The sequence below is a fragment of the Myotis lucifugus genome, unplaced genomic scaffold (genome assembly GCF_000147115.1).
Source record: "Myotis lucifugus unplaced genomic scaffold, Myoluc2.0 scaffold_5, whole genome shotgun sequence".
In the NCBI taxonomy this organism is placed as follows: Eukaryota; Metazoa; Chordata; class Mammalia; order Chiroptera; family Vespertilionidae; genus Myotis; species Myotis lucifugus.
Window position 1 is genome coordinate 14174081 of NW_005871053.1, and position 16887 is coordinate 14190967.

Consider the following 16887-nt stretch of genomic DNA (forward strand, 5'->3'; position numbering starts at 1 on the left):
TTCTGAAGGTGTTAACATCATAGATATTTTTAAACTTAAAAATATCGAATTTCGTGCCAAAAAAAAGAGCATTTGCGGAAAGTTTTAATTCATTACTTTATTTTAAAGAAGTTATTGTATATTTCGGGAAGCTTATGGTGAACAAGCTCCATCTCAAGATAATTGTGAACGCTGATTTAAATGCTTTAAAAGTGATGATTTCGATGTGAAAGACAAAGAACGTCCAGATCAACTGAAAACATTTGAAGACCAACAATTTTAAGCATTATTGGATGAAGATGCGTGTCAAACTCAAAAACAACTTGCAGAAATATTAAATGTTGCTCAGCAAACAATTTCTGATTGTTTACAAGCAATTGGAAAGATTTTAAAGGAAGGAAAATGGGCGCCACATCAACTGAACAAAAGACAAATGGGAAACCGCAAAGTCACCAGTAAAATGTTGCTTCACCAGCACGAAAGAAAGTCTTTTTTTGCATTGAATTGTGACTGGCGATGAAAAGTGGATTTATTTTGAGAATCCCAAATGCACAAAATCATGGGTTGATCCAGGTCAACCATCAACATCGACTGCAAGGCCAAATCGCTTTGGAAAGAAGACAATGCTCTGAGTTTGGTGGGATCAGGAAGGTGTGGTGTATTATGAGCTTCTAAAACCAGGTGAACTGTTAATACAGATTGCTACCAACAACAAATAATAAATGTGAACCATGCTCTGATCATGAAATGACCAGAATGTGCCAGAAGACACGGCAAAGTAATTTTGCTTTATGATGACGTACCATCACACACTTCAAAACCAGTTAAAGACACATTAAAAGATCTTGCCTGGGAAGTATTAATCCACGTGCTGTGTTCACCAGACCTTGCTCCTTCAGATTACCACTTGTTCTTATCAATGGCACATGCACTTTCTGAGCAGCGCTTCAAAACGTACGAAGAAGTGGAAAATTGGGTCTCTGAATGGTTTGCCTCAAAACAAGAAAAGTTCTATTGGGACGGTATCCATAAATTACCTGAAAGATGGGGGAAATGTGTAGCTAGCGATGGACATTACTTTGAACAAAGCACTTTTGATGTTTCTCTTGAAATTATCGTGTTCTTTTTTATTACAACATCCACCATTATTAACTGGTACATCTAGTAGTCCCAACCCTCTGAAAAAGGAAGTATTACCCCCACCTTACTTCTGAGGAAACTGAGGCAAGAAAGGTTAAGTAATTTTTCTCTGTCACACAGCTCGTAAAGAGTGGAGCCTGGATTTCTACACAGGCAGTCTGGCTCCAGCGTCTGTGCTCTGGACCAGTATGTACCCTGCCTTCTGCTATCACCACCATTACCATTGTCATCACCAAAATCACCTTAAACCCTTGAAGCTCATTCCTTTAAAAGACTGTGGTTTTTTATTTTAAATAATCGTTTTGTTAGTTAGATAACAAAATATTTATGAAGATGACATCAATATGGACTTAAAAGTACTCACAGTGTCAAAATTTATAAATTCTCATAATTCGTTTGTGGATTAATATTAACCCGGCTACTTTGCACATTGTAGCAATCTTTGTCTTCCAATCAGTAATAAAACTATTTGCAAAATGGAGTAATGAGAGCAAGGGAAATGTTTGGATACATGGCTTTTAAAATAAGTTTTAAAGAACATAAGGAGCCAAAGATACGTAGCATAACCTCTATATAACTCTAACTTAATTCCACAGGCACATAACAATATATTCGCCTCTAAACTTCACACCAATATTTAGAGTTGCAAGAAGTTTGAGAATTTTGAAAATTATTCCCTTAAACCAAGGTAAGAAATTCTTGACATTGAGTTCCTTTTCTTCATTTTGTTTTATGTATTTCCATATATTTATTTGAATTCCTCTGTTATTGTTTGGAGAAATATTAAATTGAATACTGCTTCAGCTTGTTCAATTAATGAATTATCTGATCTTTAAATCTGTTTCAGTCACTACAGGAAAGGCAAAAAAATTACACATTTGACTGTTATTTATTTGAGGTCGGTTCATTAATTATAAAATATAGCGATCAATTGAAAAGATAATTTTTCTATTTTTTAATATTTATTTATTTATTCTTATATCTTAAATATGATCTTATAAAATTGTCTTTAGACTTCTTTTTTTAAAATATATTTTATTGATTTTTTACAGAGAGGAAGGGAGAGGGATAGAGATTTAGAAACATCGATCAGCTGCCTCCTGCACACCCCCCACTGGGGATGTGCCCGCAACCAAGGTACATGCCCTTGACCAGAATTGAACCCGGGACCCTTCAGTCCACAGGCCGACACTCTATCCACTGAGCCAAACAGGTCAGGGCGTCTTTAGACTTCTTAGAGTGACAGCAGCCTAGACAGATATCCAATCTAACTTCTTCCTTTTCTAATTGCATCTAACAATCAGATGAAATGAATAAAGTAATATAAAATAGAACAAATTCCCTTTTGTTCTGAGTGCTTGGATAGGGTGCATTCCATATGCCACAAAATTCAAGGAGTTCCTGCTAAGTAAGGCTGTGACCACATTGATGGAAGATGCTGAGGACTAATTTTAGCCCCCATTCCTGAAGATACCTTAAAACCTTCTAATTTGTTATTCAGAATGAATAAAAACAATAAAATAGGAAAACTCCAATCAGAGAGTTGTGGGGTTTTTTTGTTGTTTTTTTTTTACTGCTATGATTCAGAGTAGTATGAAATAGTTAGATCAATAAGCCCTGAGGCAAGTGTGATAATACCAAAAGTAAGAACTACAGGCAACTTTTGTGCACTGGTACACCATGAAGAGTGCCAAACACATGCATACTATGTATCAATCCAACCAAATTCCAGGTTGGCAAAACAGCAAAAAGATTGGGGGAGTGTGGTGATGGATGCATAACCATGTAGCCATACTGAAACATTAAATTGTACACATTAAATGGGTGAATTGTATGGTTTGTGAATTATATCTCAGTAGAGGCATATAATAAATATGATTTGTGGCATAGCAGTTTTACCAAACCCAGTGAAGAAACCAGTGATACTTGCCCTGGTAGGGATAGTCACAGTCTGAACTTCCTTACTAGTCTCTACAAATCACTAGAACATAAAATTGCATCAACTGCATCTTCATCTTGGCAAGGATTATAGAAAAAATCAGGTGGATCCCAGTTAATACCATAGGAATACACACACTAGAGTTCAGAGCACACAGGCTGGTAGGACCTGCTCTTTACAAGGGAGAAAATAATGAAGGCACATGGCAGCAATATAAAATGTATAAAAATATTTTGCAACATAGAAAGAGAAACATACTATTTGAGATAATGAAAATAATTCTCTTTTTCATAAAAACAGTGCTCTAAGAAATAGGAGCAAGCATAAAAAAATCATATTTTGTAGTCCTAATAGAAGAAAATCGAGACTCTTTGAAGCAAAAGAGGAACAAGATTATAAAATGACAAATAAAAATACTGTTAAAACTAAAGTATGATAAAATTATAATAACTTTGGTTAATATCTGATGGCAGTAAAATATAGTATCATCTGTATAGTATTATGGTAAAGCAAAACCTATTGTACAGAAAAATTAGAGACATTCTATATTAATACAGTAGAACCAAAAATTGGATGGATTAATAAAGGAGAGAAAACTTAAGTTTCATTTTATGGATAATAGGCAATACTAAAAAAGAGACAGAATAATGTAAAAGACAAATTATTAAAAAATACACTAGAATTTTTTAATCACTTAAATCAAGACCTTAGTCACAAATGGAAAAAGCTCATCTTATACTAGACAAATAAATAAATAAACAAATAAAATAAATAAAGGATACACTTATAAAAGTATTATAAAACCCCTACAAGCAAAAAAGCAAAGAAAAAGAGCCTATGGAAAGGTAATCCTTAGACCTTGTGAGTGGGCAGTAGAGTTTCAGAACTTGGAGGGCTGTCAGCAGGGAATTTATGACACCAGAACGTCATACCTGTTTGTCATTTATGTGTGAAGTCAACAGAAAAATAATCTCAGCCAGCCCCAGAGTTCTTGAATTTTACATGTGTATCTTTCCTGAATATCTGCTGAAAAACAAAAATATAAAAATAAAATATTCCGCAATAAGAAGATTTACTATCAAAAGTAATCGCAATGAAGTATTAAATCATTTCAACAGAGAATGAATTCCAAATTATGTTGTTAGTGGGTTGAAAAACAGAATACAAATATTATAAATTATAAATTCTAGCATGAACATCTGTGGGACATTCTTGAACTAGAAACATATGTTGTCTGTGCTCTTACAAACTTTGGAATAGATACCAACCTTATAAAAACCTGGTGGTTTTAACATTAAAATCTAAATTAATTTGGATAAATTGTCAGCATCAATCCAGCCAAATTCCTGGATGCAACTACCACCTGTAATTGTAGAGCAGCTTACCTTTAGGTCAGGCACATTCATCCAAGTCTCCTCCACTCCCTACTTGCACAAATTTTATTTTCTGACAAGCCTTTGTATGAATATCAATGTTATCTTTCCTACAAGTCATGAAACATAATATATAATGCAAATACATAAAATTCAACTATTATAATTAGGTCAGAGGTTCAAAATTATATTAACAAAAATGAGAACTAGAAATTGAGAAATGTGAGAAAGCAAATATTATTATGTTCTTATATGAGAAGACTATAGTAGATACAGTGTAATTTTTTATGTAGAGAGTATGTTTGTTCAAAATAAGAATTTAAGTTTGATACAGGTGCTCAAAATAGACATACTAGAAGAAAAAAATATTAAAATTTATTTAATAAAGATAAAACACATAGAAATCATAAGGGAAACATAAAAATAAAAAAACAAAATGGTAAAGGCCAATCCAAATAAAGGCAATTTATGAAAATAAAAATAATTGGGTTAAATTTTTCTGTCAAGATGTAGAGACTTTAATATTAAATCAGAAATAAATTGAACTCCACCAGAGATACCTAAACTAAAACAAAATAAAAGTTTAAAAGTAAAATGAAGGGGAAAGTAATACCAAGAAATCAAAGTCAAAGTTGGCATGTGGTAGGTAGCAATAAATGGTAGATAACAAAGAAAATTATATTATTAATAAGTTTGATTCTGTAAAATTGGATGGTGACTTTTTTACCTTCAAACAAAATGTTACCAATAGATTAAAACTCACAAAAACTTGGTATATATGTAGTATATACATATATATATATATACATATACATATATACACATATACACACATACATGTGTTCTTATTTAAGAGCTACTCCAATAAAACAATATGAAACATTTTTCAGTAAAATAATATACAGAGGACTCGGGACATTGCCAAACAGAAGTACATTGCAAATGTACATGTTTTAAAAGTTCATTATGGTAATCAAAGAAATTACATTAGAGTAAAGTTATCCCATTTTTCTTCTAATAAAATGGAAATACTTTTTAAATATTATATTTTTAATGAAGACTTGATTATATACATATGTAGTGTTTAGTTTATGCATTAGTTTAACATCTCTTATTTAATCAGCTCCAAAAAAATGAATTCTTAATAATTAATGAAAGAATATTATAGAATACTGCTGTTTCAAACTAGTTTTTGTTTCAACATTTTCAACCCATTTTGATTAATAACTCTATACCTTTACTTATGCTTACAAACAATAGTGATTGATATGAAAATCAGTAATCAAGAGAGATAGCCTGTCCTTTATGTAGTATAGAGAAACAAACAAATGACTAATTTTAAAATATGTTGTGACTACATTATTTTGTTAAGTATAAAAAATTAGCAATTATACAAAAACCTTAAAGTTTGGTGTTTTATTCATTTTATTTATTAGACCTAGATCAGTGATGGCGAACCTTTTGAGCTTGGCATGTCAGCATTTTGAAAAACCCTAACTTAACTCTGGTTCCGTGTCATATATAGAAATTTTTTGATATTTGCAAGCATAGTAAAACAAAGGCTTACATTTTTGATATTTATTTTATATATTTAAATGCCATTTAACAAAGAAAAATCAACCAAAAAATGAGTTCGCGTGTCACTTCTGACACCCGTGTCATAGGTTCGCCATCACTGACCTAGATGATGGTAAATTAGATTATGAAACGCAAAGCTACCAATTTCAATGGATATGTATTTGCCATGGAAGAAGTTTGCTAATGCAGCTTTACTAAAGTACTTTACTTTATTGAAAACAAACTTGTCTCTTTTCAGGTGTGAAATCTTATGTAGGGATCCTGCTCCAATGCTTGAAGAAACTTACTGGTGTCATTATCCTTACTCTATTTTTTCTGATCATATTTTCTCTAATTGGGATGGGGTTCTTCATGGGCAAACTAAAGCATAAATGTTTCCGATGGCCCCAAGAAAATGAAACTGAAACCCTGCACAACAGAACCAGAAACCCATGTTATAGTCGAGGTAAGAATCGCTTGCCATCTATGTCAAACAATTTAAATGTTCGTTAGGGGGGGCGAGGGATATTTTTAGTTCTATTTTTTTAAATTGCAGTATAATTTACGTACCATAATAGTCACAGTTTTAGTTTGTTCACAAGGTTGTATAACCATCACCGCTATCTAATTCCAGGACATTTTCATCACCCTAAACAGAAACTCCTATCCATTAGCAATCACTTCTCATTCCCCTTGCACCAGACCCTGGCAACCACTAATCTACTCTTTGTGTCTATATACTTTTCTATTCTGGACATCTGCACTAATAAAGACAAAGATGATAATTGACTGTACCTTCGCTATGCCCAACCCATGCCCACCAGCCCATCAGAGTGACTATATGCAAATTAACCCAACCAAGATGGCAGCCAGCAGCCATGGAGCTGGAGCAAGTAGGAGGCTTGGTTGCTCCAGCGATGGAGGAAGCCAAGCTTCCCGCCTGCTCTGGCTGGAGGTGGCCTCTGCTCAAGGCAACAAAGTTTCAATAATAGAAGACAAATAAATCCCAGATACCTGCTTCCAGCCAGCCTCCACTGGGAGCTTGGGTGGCTGGGGGCTGTGGCCAGCCTGCAAACAGCCATCAGCCTCTCACCCAGACTGGCCAGGGACTCCAGCAGGACCCTCTACCATGAAGGGGCTGTGGCCAGCCTGCAAACAGCCATCAATCCCTCACCTGGGCTGACCAGGCACCCCATCGGGGACCCACACTGAAGGGGCTGTGGCCAGCCTGCAAACAGCCATCAGCCCCTCACCCCAGCTGGACAGGCAACCCAGCAAGACCTCCCTCCCTGAAGGGGGTGTGACCAGCCTGAAAATGGCCCTCAGCCCCTCATCCAGGCGGCTGGCCAGGCCCCCCAGCGGGATCCCCACCCTGATCCAGGACACCCTTCAGGGCAAACCAGCCGGCCCCCGCCCATGCACCAGGCCTCTATCCTATATAATAAGAGGCTAATATGCAAATGGACCCTAACAGCAGAGTGACTTGGAATCACTGGTCACTATGACATACACTGACCACCAGGGGGCAGACGCTCAATGCAGGAGCTGCCTACTGGTGGTCAGTGTGCTCCCACAGGGGGAGCTCTTCACAGCCACAAGCCTGGCTGACGGCTGCCAGTACAGTAGTGGTGGTGAGAGCCTCTCCCACCTCCTCGGCATCACTAAAGATGTCCGACTGCAGCTTGGCATTCTCCCTGCTTGCAAGTGGACATCCCCCAATGGCTCCCGGGCTGCCAGAGGGATGTCTGACTGCCAGCTTAGGCACAAGGTGTGGGCCTAAGCCAGCAGGTGATCATTCCCTGAGGGGTCCCAGACTGTGAGAGGGCAAAGGCTGGGCTGAGGGACCTTCCCAAGTGCACAAATTTTTGTGCACCAGGCCTCTAGTTTCATTTAAATGGAATCAAGCAGTGTATGGTCTGTTGTGACTAACTTCTTTCACTTTCTTCTTTGGAGAAATGTCTATTCAGATCCATTTATCTGGGTTATTTGCCTATTTATTATTGAATCATAATAAGGTTTTGTATATCCTGGATTCTAATCTTTACCACAACCTTGCAGAGGAGACATGAATAACCCCTGTTACAAAGAAGGAAATGAAGTTCAGAGAAATTTAGTGAATGCTCCAGAGTACTGTAACTACATGGGGATAAAATCAGGATTCTCTCCAAGCAAAATTCGGGTTTAATACCCCTTCCCTTTACACAAACCATACTCTTACTGGATTTTTTTTTCTCACATTAAAATTATCAGGTCCTTTCTGACAGCATTTAGAAAAAAATAAAAGCATATTTTTCAACTAATAAAAAACAAATATTGATTAATCTTATGTAGTCCTTCTACATTAATTTATACTTTGGATTTAATAAGTTCTAAAACAAATCTTAATAAATTTTACTCTTTAGTTTTCCCCATGAAATGATAATGATGCAAGTAATACAGAATTATTAGTATATGAGTATGTGGAATGTTTCCTTATGGTATGTGTCTATTTCAAGGCCCTAATTTTAGTGGTGAGGACATCAGGAGATAGATTAGTAAATGTTAGATTCCAATTGAAATACCCTTTGGTTCCTTTGACAATGTAACAAAATATGCTAATTACTTAAAAATAATTTTTGCTACTTCATTAATTATTGCTAAGGAAACAGGTTATTTTCATCTTTGTTAAAATATATTAAGAACAAATCACTTTTAAAGATTACCTCTTTAAAATAGTCAAATAGCATGCTAGGACCCGCTGAAAATATAATATTATTAACCTAATTGCCATGTCATAGTCCTTGTTCATAGAATAGTATTTGGGACTGTCCAGTTTCACTAATGTCAAAGTTCAATTGTTTTTTTAAAATTTACCTTTATTATTGAATCTATTACTGATGTCCCCTTTTTCCCCCTTGACTCCCACCTTCTCACTCCTATCCCCTCCCCTGGCTTTCACCTCACTATTGTCTGTGTCCTTGGGTTATGCAGATATGCACATAAGTTCTTTGATTGTCATTTCCTTTTTAACTGCTATTCAAGAGGTTGATCAATGGTTTCTAATTATGTATGATTTAAAAATTCTTCTAAAATTATTTTAGATGACAAATTTAAGTGACATTATTTGAGATTGGAGTAATTCAATTTTGTATATATAACATATACAATTTTGTGTACATATACATTTTTGCATGTACATACTCTCTCTCTCACACACACACACATACACATGCTCAGAACTGCTCTCATGGGTTTGATTTCTGTGATTTGAATTTAGAATCTAAAAATCAATGGTTCTAGGGATGCATGTTCCCAACCTTGGTAACTATATTTATAAATATCCAGTTTACATTTTAATTGACAAGTAAGGATATCTAGATAAATTCTATGGGCTGTAATTCAGATCAGTTTAGGTTGTGGTCAAAATAGGTGACACCATGGAAATAATTGGCGCTGGATGCTCAATGAAGAAAAATAAGCTTCGAAGTGAGAAAAGAATGGAAATTAAACCCAAAGACAGAAAATCTGGTCTTCTGCTCAGGAAGAGCATCAGGAATAAATCCTGGAGATAAAGGCCCGTGGCTTTCCAACATATTAGTTTTAGGAATTTTTCCTTCAGGGGTCTGGATGTACCTGGCTGGTTATATTCATTTTCTTGAACTCTAATTTTGAAAGGGATTCTTCTCTTTCAATACTGAGTTTATCACTTTCAGGTCAGTGAAGTAGGTGGATTGCCAGAGGACTTTTTGCCTGTGCATCAGATGCTGAGACAGCTTTCTTGATAAAAGTATGGAGTTTCCTCAAAAAGTTAAAAATGGAACTCCCACTTGACCCAGTAATGCCACTTCTAGGACTATATCCCAAGAAAGCAAAAACACCAGTCAGAAAGGATATATGCACCCCTTTGGTCATAGCAGCACAATTTACAATAGCTAAGATTTGGAAACAGCCTAAGTGCCCATCAGCAGATGAGTGGATTAAAAAACTGTGGTACATCTACACAATGGAATACTATGCTGCTATAAAAAAGAAGGAGAAAAAAAAAGAAAGAACTTTTACCATTTGCAACAGCATGGATGGAACTGGAGAGCATTATGCTAAGCAAAATAAGTCAGTTGGAGAAAGATAAATATCACATGATCTAATTCATATGTGGGATATAATGATTAACATAATTTGATGAACAAAAATAGATCCAGAGACAAATGGCAGTGGAGGTGGTGGTGGGGGGGGCGTTAGAGAGCAACCAAAGGACTTGTATGCATGCATATTAGCATAACCAATGGACACAGACACTGGGGTGGTGGGGGCTTGCCTGGGGTGGGAATGGCTTGCGGGGGGGGGGGGGGATGTCAATGGGGAAAAAGGAGACATATGTAAAACTTTAGACAATAAAAAAAATTTAAAAAAACAAGCTATATGCTAATTCCTTCTCACTATAGAGGTTTAAATGGCTTTCAGATATGCTGTTCACTCAAGCTTAGAAAATTAGATATAGAATATAATTTCTTTCTTATTTTCAGAAACAGAAAACTTTTATTATTTGGAAGGAGAAAGATATGCTCTCCTTTGTGGCAACAGATCAGATGCCAGGTAAGTGAGGTTAAAGTTTTCTTCTGTCAAGTCAGTATCACCAATCAATTGTATTTATTGGATAATTATTATCTTTACTTATGGTTCCGGTTTGATTAGATAATCTCTTATTTGTTCTGTTTGTTTTGTTTTGTTTTGTTTTTCATTGAAACCATGCTGAGAATGAATAGTATGGAATGCTATTAAACCAATTCTATTTTTTTTTTTTAGAAAACAATAGTCAAGCTAGCTAAATAATTTGCTTAAGGTCATTAGTAAACAGCAGAACTGGGGCTTAAACAAGATCTGATTTTTTTGTTTTTAGTGTGCCTCAGAGCTAGTGGAAATTACTAAAAAAGACAATAAAATCTTTTCTTTGTCCCCAAGCCTTTGATGAAAGAAATACTAAAGATTTGCTGTTATTTCACTTATTTATGGCTTATCTATCTTTTATGACTATAATTTTAATTAAGAAAAAGCTTATTGTTCTTGAAAATAATATTTATAAGTAATTCTTCAGGGGGAACACAACTCTCATATCTTGTCCTAATTTCAGAAAGTAGAAATAAAGTGCTTCTTGACAGTGCAATGCCTTACAGAGTTCCTTATGCTACTTCCCTCAGCTGATGACTTGATGCCCATCTGTAGGCTTACTTTTTCTTAGGCTCACGGGCCCAGGTTGACAAATGGCACATGATGGGGAGAGGAACCTAAATTATGCAGTTTTGTTCTATTTGATTGATTTAGATATTTGTCGCTTGCTCAACTCTTTGCCCAGCTACTTCTGAGTTTACACTCTATTCTCAAGTCCAAATTGTGAGCTCAGCCCATTGTGTCTGTCGTATTCAACACCAGCTAGCCCTCTTTGTGGACATTCCTAACACATATCGAAGATATCTGGTTATAGATATCCAGAATCACAATGATATATTTCAAGGCCAGAAAGTCATGCAATACTTCACCTGTAGCCATCATACTTTGCTGCAGAGTAAATGATCCCAAAAGTTAGTGCCTTAAGATAAGAACAAATATTCATTTGTTCAGATTATGTGAATCAAAAGTTTAGCAAGCCTCGATGCATAATTACTTTTTATACCTCTGTTTGTATCACATTTATTAACCATTAGCCAATGTTCAAAATAAGACACATGGCCAAAGCCAAAATAATGTCTGAGGCAACTAGGAATGCACATGGATAGAGGGAAGCCTCACTTATTGGGCCACTACTGTAATAACTGACCACAACACTCAAGCCCCCAGTAGATAAAAGTATGAAGACTCCATAAAAGGAAATGAAATAGTATTTGTTCTTTCCATGGTAGTGCAAGTACTGCTTGTAATTATTGATGTAATAAATGTTTTCTCACCCTTAAATATAAGGATCTAAGGATGTGAGGTGAGACCAATTGAAAGTTAAACCCTTAACTCGTGCAGTTTTATTTTTATTATGTTATATTTCATCATTTATACTTTCACTTTGAAATTGGGTACTAAAGAAAACTTTAACAAAGGCTTGGCAAAAAGCACTTGTCAGGTCCCTTTCCCTTTTAGCTTAATTAACACTCTTCACTTATACCAACTTAAAAATCTACCTCATTTGCAGCTTTCCACTGGAAATTGTTTGGGAGAAGATTGCTCCCTATGGAAACAAGAGCCCTTTATTATTTATGGGCAAATGTTCTATATTTATGATTTGACCATAATCTGGAAGTCACCTAAAAGTAAGCAGTTGCTCTTTTCTTTGTATTCTTTATTTAGTCAGTGTCCTGAAGGATATGAGTGTATAAAAGCTGGCATGAATCCTGATAATGGCTACACAAATTTTGACAACTTTGGCTGGGCCTTGTTAGCCCTATTCCGGTTGATGACGCAGGATTACCCTGAAGCACTGTATCATCAGGTAAGAACAGAGAGAATCTGCCATGCACATGAGAATGGTACCATGCCCCCCCTTCCAAGACAATGTTCAAATGTAACATAGTTTATTACATTTTGATGTGAAGTATTTGAAGACAGAAGGAAAGAGAACAAGAATTATTATGGGTCAAACTATACCCTAACACTGTGTTGTGGTCTGTACTCTTATGTGTGACATCTCATTTAACCTTTACAATAGGATTGTTGTAAAGGTTATGTCATATATATATGATTTTTATATGAAGACACTAAGATCACAGTGGGTGGGTAACCTCTCCAAAGTTACAACACAGGTATATACAGGATCACTGTCCTGCTCTGTGATATGAACTAAGTTAAGAAGATTTCTAGGTACCAATTCTTCAGTCACAAATTTGAACCTATGAGATTACCAAGTATTACATAATTATTTATTGAATACCTACAATGGGCTATTTCTTTTCAATTCTCGTATTCTCATTTCTCTTTAATATTCAATCATGCCTCAGTTGTAACAGAAGGCTTGCTGTTATCAGACTTGAAATCCAAATTCTGAAAGTCTGTCTTCATCATTGATGATTTGTGTGCCATAGTTTCTCAAGAAGATATAATATTAATTAAAACAAAGATTCAGTTTTTTTATTCAGAGAAGTTTCGCACAGTAGAATATGCAATGCTATTTTAGTAACATAGTTAATATAAAAGGATATTAGATATATTTTATACCTTAGATAAATCTAAAGTTAAATTTCGTTTTGCTTATTTTTCCAATAGAGCCAGTACTTGAACTGTCTTGTGATTACATTTCACTTATGACTAAATTATTTTCATAAAAACTTCATTTTTATTTAAAAAAAGAAGATTACAGGAAGACAAATAACATCTTTTTTGTCCTGTTTTCCACCTCTCCTTAGATCCTTTATGCTTCTGGAAAGGTCTACATGATATTTTTTATTATAATAAGTTTTTGGTTTGCCTTTTACATGGCAAGTTTGTTCTTGGGCATACTTGCAATGTCCTATGAAGAAGAAAAACAGACAGCTGCTGAAAAAACTAAGAAGATTGAAACAGAATTTCAGCACACTTTACTTCAAGAAGAAAATGAAGCAGCTGAGGTATAATTTTTAAAATGCTTCTTAGAATCACAGAATTTGAGTTATCTTCTCAAGATCTTAGAGTATATTGCTAGATCCTCAATAGGTGTGTGGTGCATGATAAGAAGATTGAAAGTGATTTTGATAAGAGCATTTGTTTTTGCTACATAACATTCTTTCCTGAGTGCACTATGGTAAGAAAAGCCAATACCATTAATATTTCATTAATATATACATTTTGTTCCAAAACATGTATTACTGCTGCTGATAAACTATCTATACGAATAAAAGGGTAATATGCTAATTAGACTGGATAGACCAGACATCTTCCGGTCCTCCTTCCGGACAAAGCCACGGTGGCAGGGGCCAAGGCAGAGGTGGTTAGGGGTAATCAGACTGGCAGCAGAGGGCAGTTAGGGGTGATCAGGCCAGCAGAGAAGGGCAGTTAGGGACGATCAGGCCCACAGGGATCGGGCCTAAACCGGCAGTTGGACATCCCCCAAGGGGTCCTGTATTAGAGAGGGTGCAGGCCAGGCTGAGGGACCCCTCCCATGCACGAATTTTGTGCACCAGGCCTCTAGTATACATATATATTTAAACTTCACCTCCCACAATGCAGTTATAGTTTATTAATTCAGACTTGCTTCAGATAGCACATCATAATTTGGAAATTTTGGGTGATCAATTCAAAGTGATAATGCTTTCCATAATTTAGAAATCACAAAGTACTAAAAGCATGGATAAAAGTACAGGACTGAATTTTTAAAAAGAGAAAAAAAATTCTTTATTGGCTTTCTAGCTCCTTTAAGAGGAAATGCACTATGCACCATGATATAGGAATTATTTTATTCATGGAATAATTAAATCCATGATTAGTAACACTTCACAAGAGTGTACTGTAATTTTAGATGATTTTAGTGTTGTGTTTGAATACATTTTCAGATTTTTAGCTTCCTAGCAAAATATTTGGTTTATGAATCAAAACAAATGACAGAAGTGGCATTAAAGAAATTGTAGGAATTTATTTTTTAAAATCTAAATAGTGCTGGTAAAGTTGGCTAAATGGGAGAATAGGACCCAGGAAAACAACCAGAAGTAGCTGGCTCAAATCCCACAGGAGCTGGTAACCTCACACCTCTGCCTTGGTTTGGAGAGGGATAGTTTTAGCCAGTCTCCTAACACCCCTACCTGGAGTTGTTGAGCTGTGTGGGAAGCAGAGGCCAAGCAGCCCATGATGGTACCCAGCCCAGGCCTCTCCAGCGGTGTTGCTCCTTTCCCCCTGGGATCTTGTTTGAAGACTGCTGGGTCCAAAGTGGTCACAGGTCACGGTCAAGAGCTTCTGCTCCACTGGTCTTGTTACAGGCCCTCAGCTGGGGGAAGGGAGCCATGTCCTATCTCCTTTGGATTCCTCTGGAATATTTACTAGTTTGTACTATTGACACCTGCTAATAAAGATTGTGTACACTGGAGGGAAAAATCCTCAAACTACATTCTCTATTAGATGGAAAAAGGATAGACTGAGAGAGCTGACAAATGATAGAAAGGCCCTATACCAGGGACTCTGTCATATTGATGCCAAATTTTCTGTTCTGGTCTGAGTCTGTTGTCTCACAAAAGCGAAGAATGGATTCACGGACAAAAATGGTTAAGAGAGGCAACGTTTATTGAGTGATAGATGGACTTCTCGCCACAGGTGGCAGCAGGAAAGGGGCCCAAAGTAGGTTACTGGTGAAGCTTCTTTGTCTCAGGTTCCAAAGTTCCATGCACCCCAAGCCAGTCCTGGAAAAGGTGCAGCTGGGGTTCAAAAAATAGGCCAGTTCCCAGAGCTTCCGTTCCATGTTGTAGCCAAGTGTAGTTCAGCATCCAAGCTAATTAAAGTCCATTAGTCCATGTGTGGAGTCCCACACAGTCATAAGCCACAAGGGTACAGGGGAGCCTATCCCCTGCCATAGAAGCTAGAGAGAGAAGAGAAGAGTGTGTTCTTCTTTGTGTAGGGTAAATACATGCTTTGCTAGCTCCCAATTGGTGCTTTCAAATAATCCTGCCTTAGCAACATCCCTGCGATTGCTTATCTGCAAGCTGCCTGTCTTAGCAACATCCATACATTTTAAAGCTCATGTCTCCCATGTGCCCTTCTTTCCCCGCCCAGCTGGGTTGCCTTAGCAATTCCTCCTAGCGAGGGTCAATTCTAGATCCTTTTGTTTGTCTCTGTGCTACAGTCAGAAAGCTGTATCATGTCACATCTGCAAGGTCATGTTATTCAAGGACTTTCCCATTCTTCTTCCTCTCCCAAGGTCCTGTCCCTGACTGCTTAGCCCTTCTATCTCCTCAATATAGGAAAGATGGGGAGAAGTAAAGGGTCAAGATATATGCTCTGACACTAATTGGAATGTGTAGTAAAGCTGGCTAGGAGGTTCATGGTACTAAAGTTTCCTTCTGAGTCATAAAGGGGAAAATGTTAACTTACCTACATATGTAATCCTTTTTATCAAGTCATCTTCTTCTTCTACACTAATAAAAGAGAAACATGGTAATTAGCGTACGACCGCTACCCTTTTCATTGGCTAATCAGTGAGTATATGCAAATTAACTGTCAGCCAAGATGGTGGCCGGCAGCCAGGCAGCTGGAAGCAAACATGAGGCTCGCTTGCTCCAGTGACTACAGATTCCAACGTTCCCCGCCTCACTTGCCGGCCTCTCAGCTGCAACCCTAAGCAACTATGTACTATGTTGCAAATAAGAAGATAAACAAAACTCCAGAAACCGGCTTTCATTCAGCCGGGCTTTAGCAACACTGTATCGATGTTTTCAGCGGCCAGGCCTCAGAGCTAAAGCTGGCCCAGAATTAAAAAAAAAAAAAAAGAAAAGAAAACAAGGAGCGGTTGGAAGCTTCAGTCACTCGCTTCCGGAAAACAGCCCTCAGCCCCTCACCCAGACTGGCCAGGCACCCCAGTGGGGACCCCCACCCTGATCCAGGACACCCTTCAGGGCAAACCAGCCAGCCCCTACTCATGCATCAGGCCTCTATTCTATATAGTAAAAGGGTAATATGCCTCCCGGCACTGGGATCAGCGGAGCAGCAAGGCTCCCGGCACTGGGATCAGCGTGACAGGGGGCAGCGCCCAAACCCCCTGATCGCCCTGCGGCTCTGTGTGTTACAGGGGGCGGGGCCACAACCTCCCTATCTGCCCTGCTCTGTGCCTGATAGGGGGGAGCTCCCCAATCCCCTGATTGCCCTGCGGCTCTGTGTTTGACAGGGTGCAGCGCACCAACCCCCTGATCGGCCCAACCCCCCCCCCCCACGGGCCCTGCTCTTGCGTGGTGACAAGGTAGAGCCATAACCTTCTCCATCGCCCTG

General features: G+C 37.3%; 1 protein-coding gene across 1 annotated transcript in view; it reads left to right on the forward strand.

Annotated features, from left to right (window-relative positions):
• Positions 1-16887, forward strand: part of SCN7A (sodium voltage-gated channel alpha subunit 7) — an 82115-nt gene that overhangs the window by 26273 nt on the left and 38955 nt on the right. Inside the window, 5 exon segments of the mRNA XM_006083180.3 lie at positions 1716-1807; positions 6248-6454; positions 10491-10560; positions 12298-12439; positions 13350-13550. Coding sequence (XP_006083242.3) covers positions 1716-1807; positions 6248-6454; positions 10491-10560; positions 12298-12439; positions 13350-13550 — 712 coding nt within the window.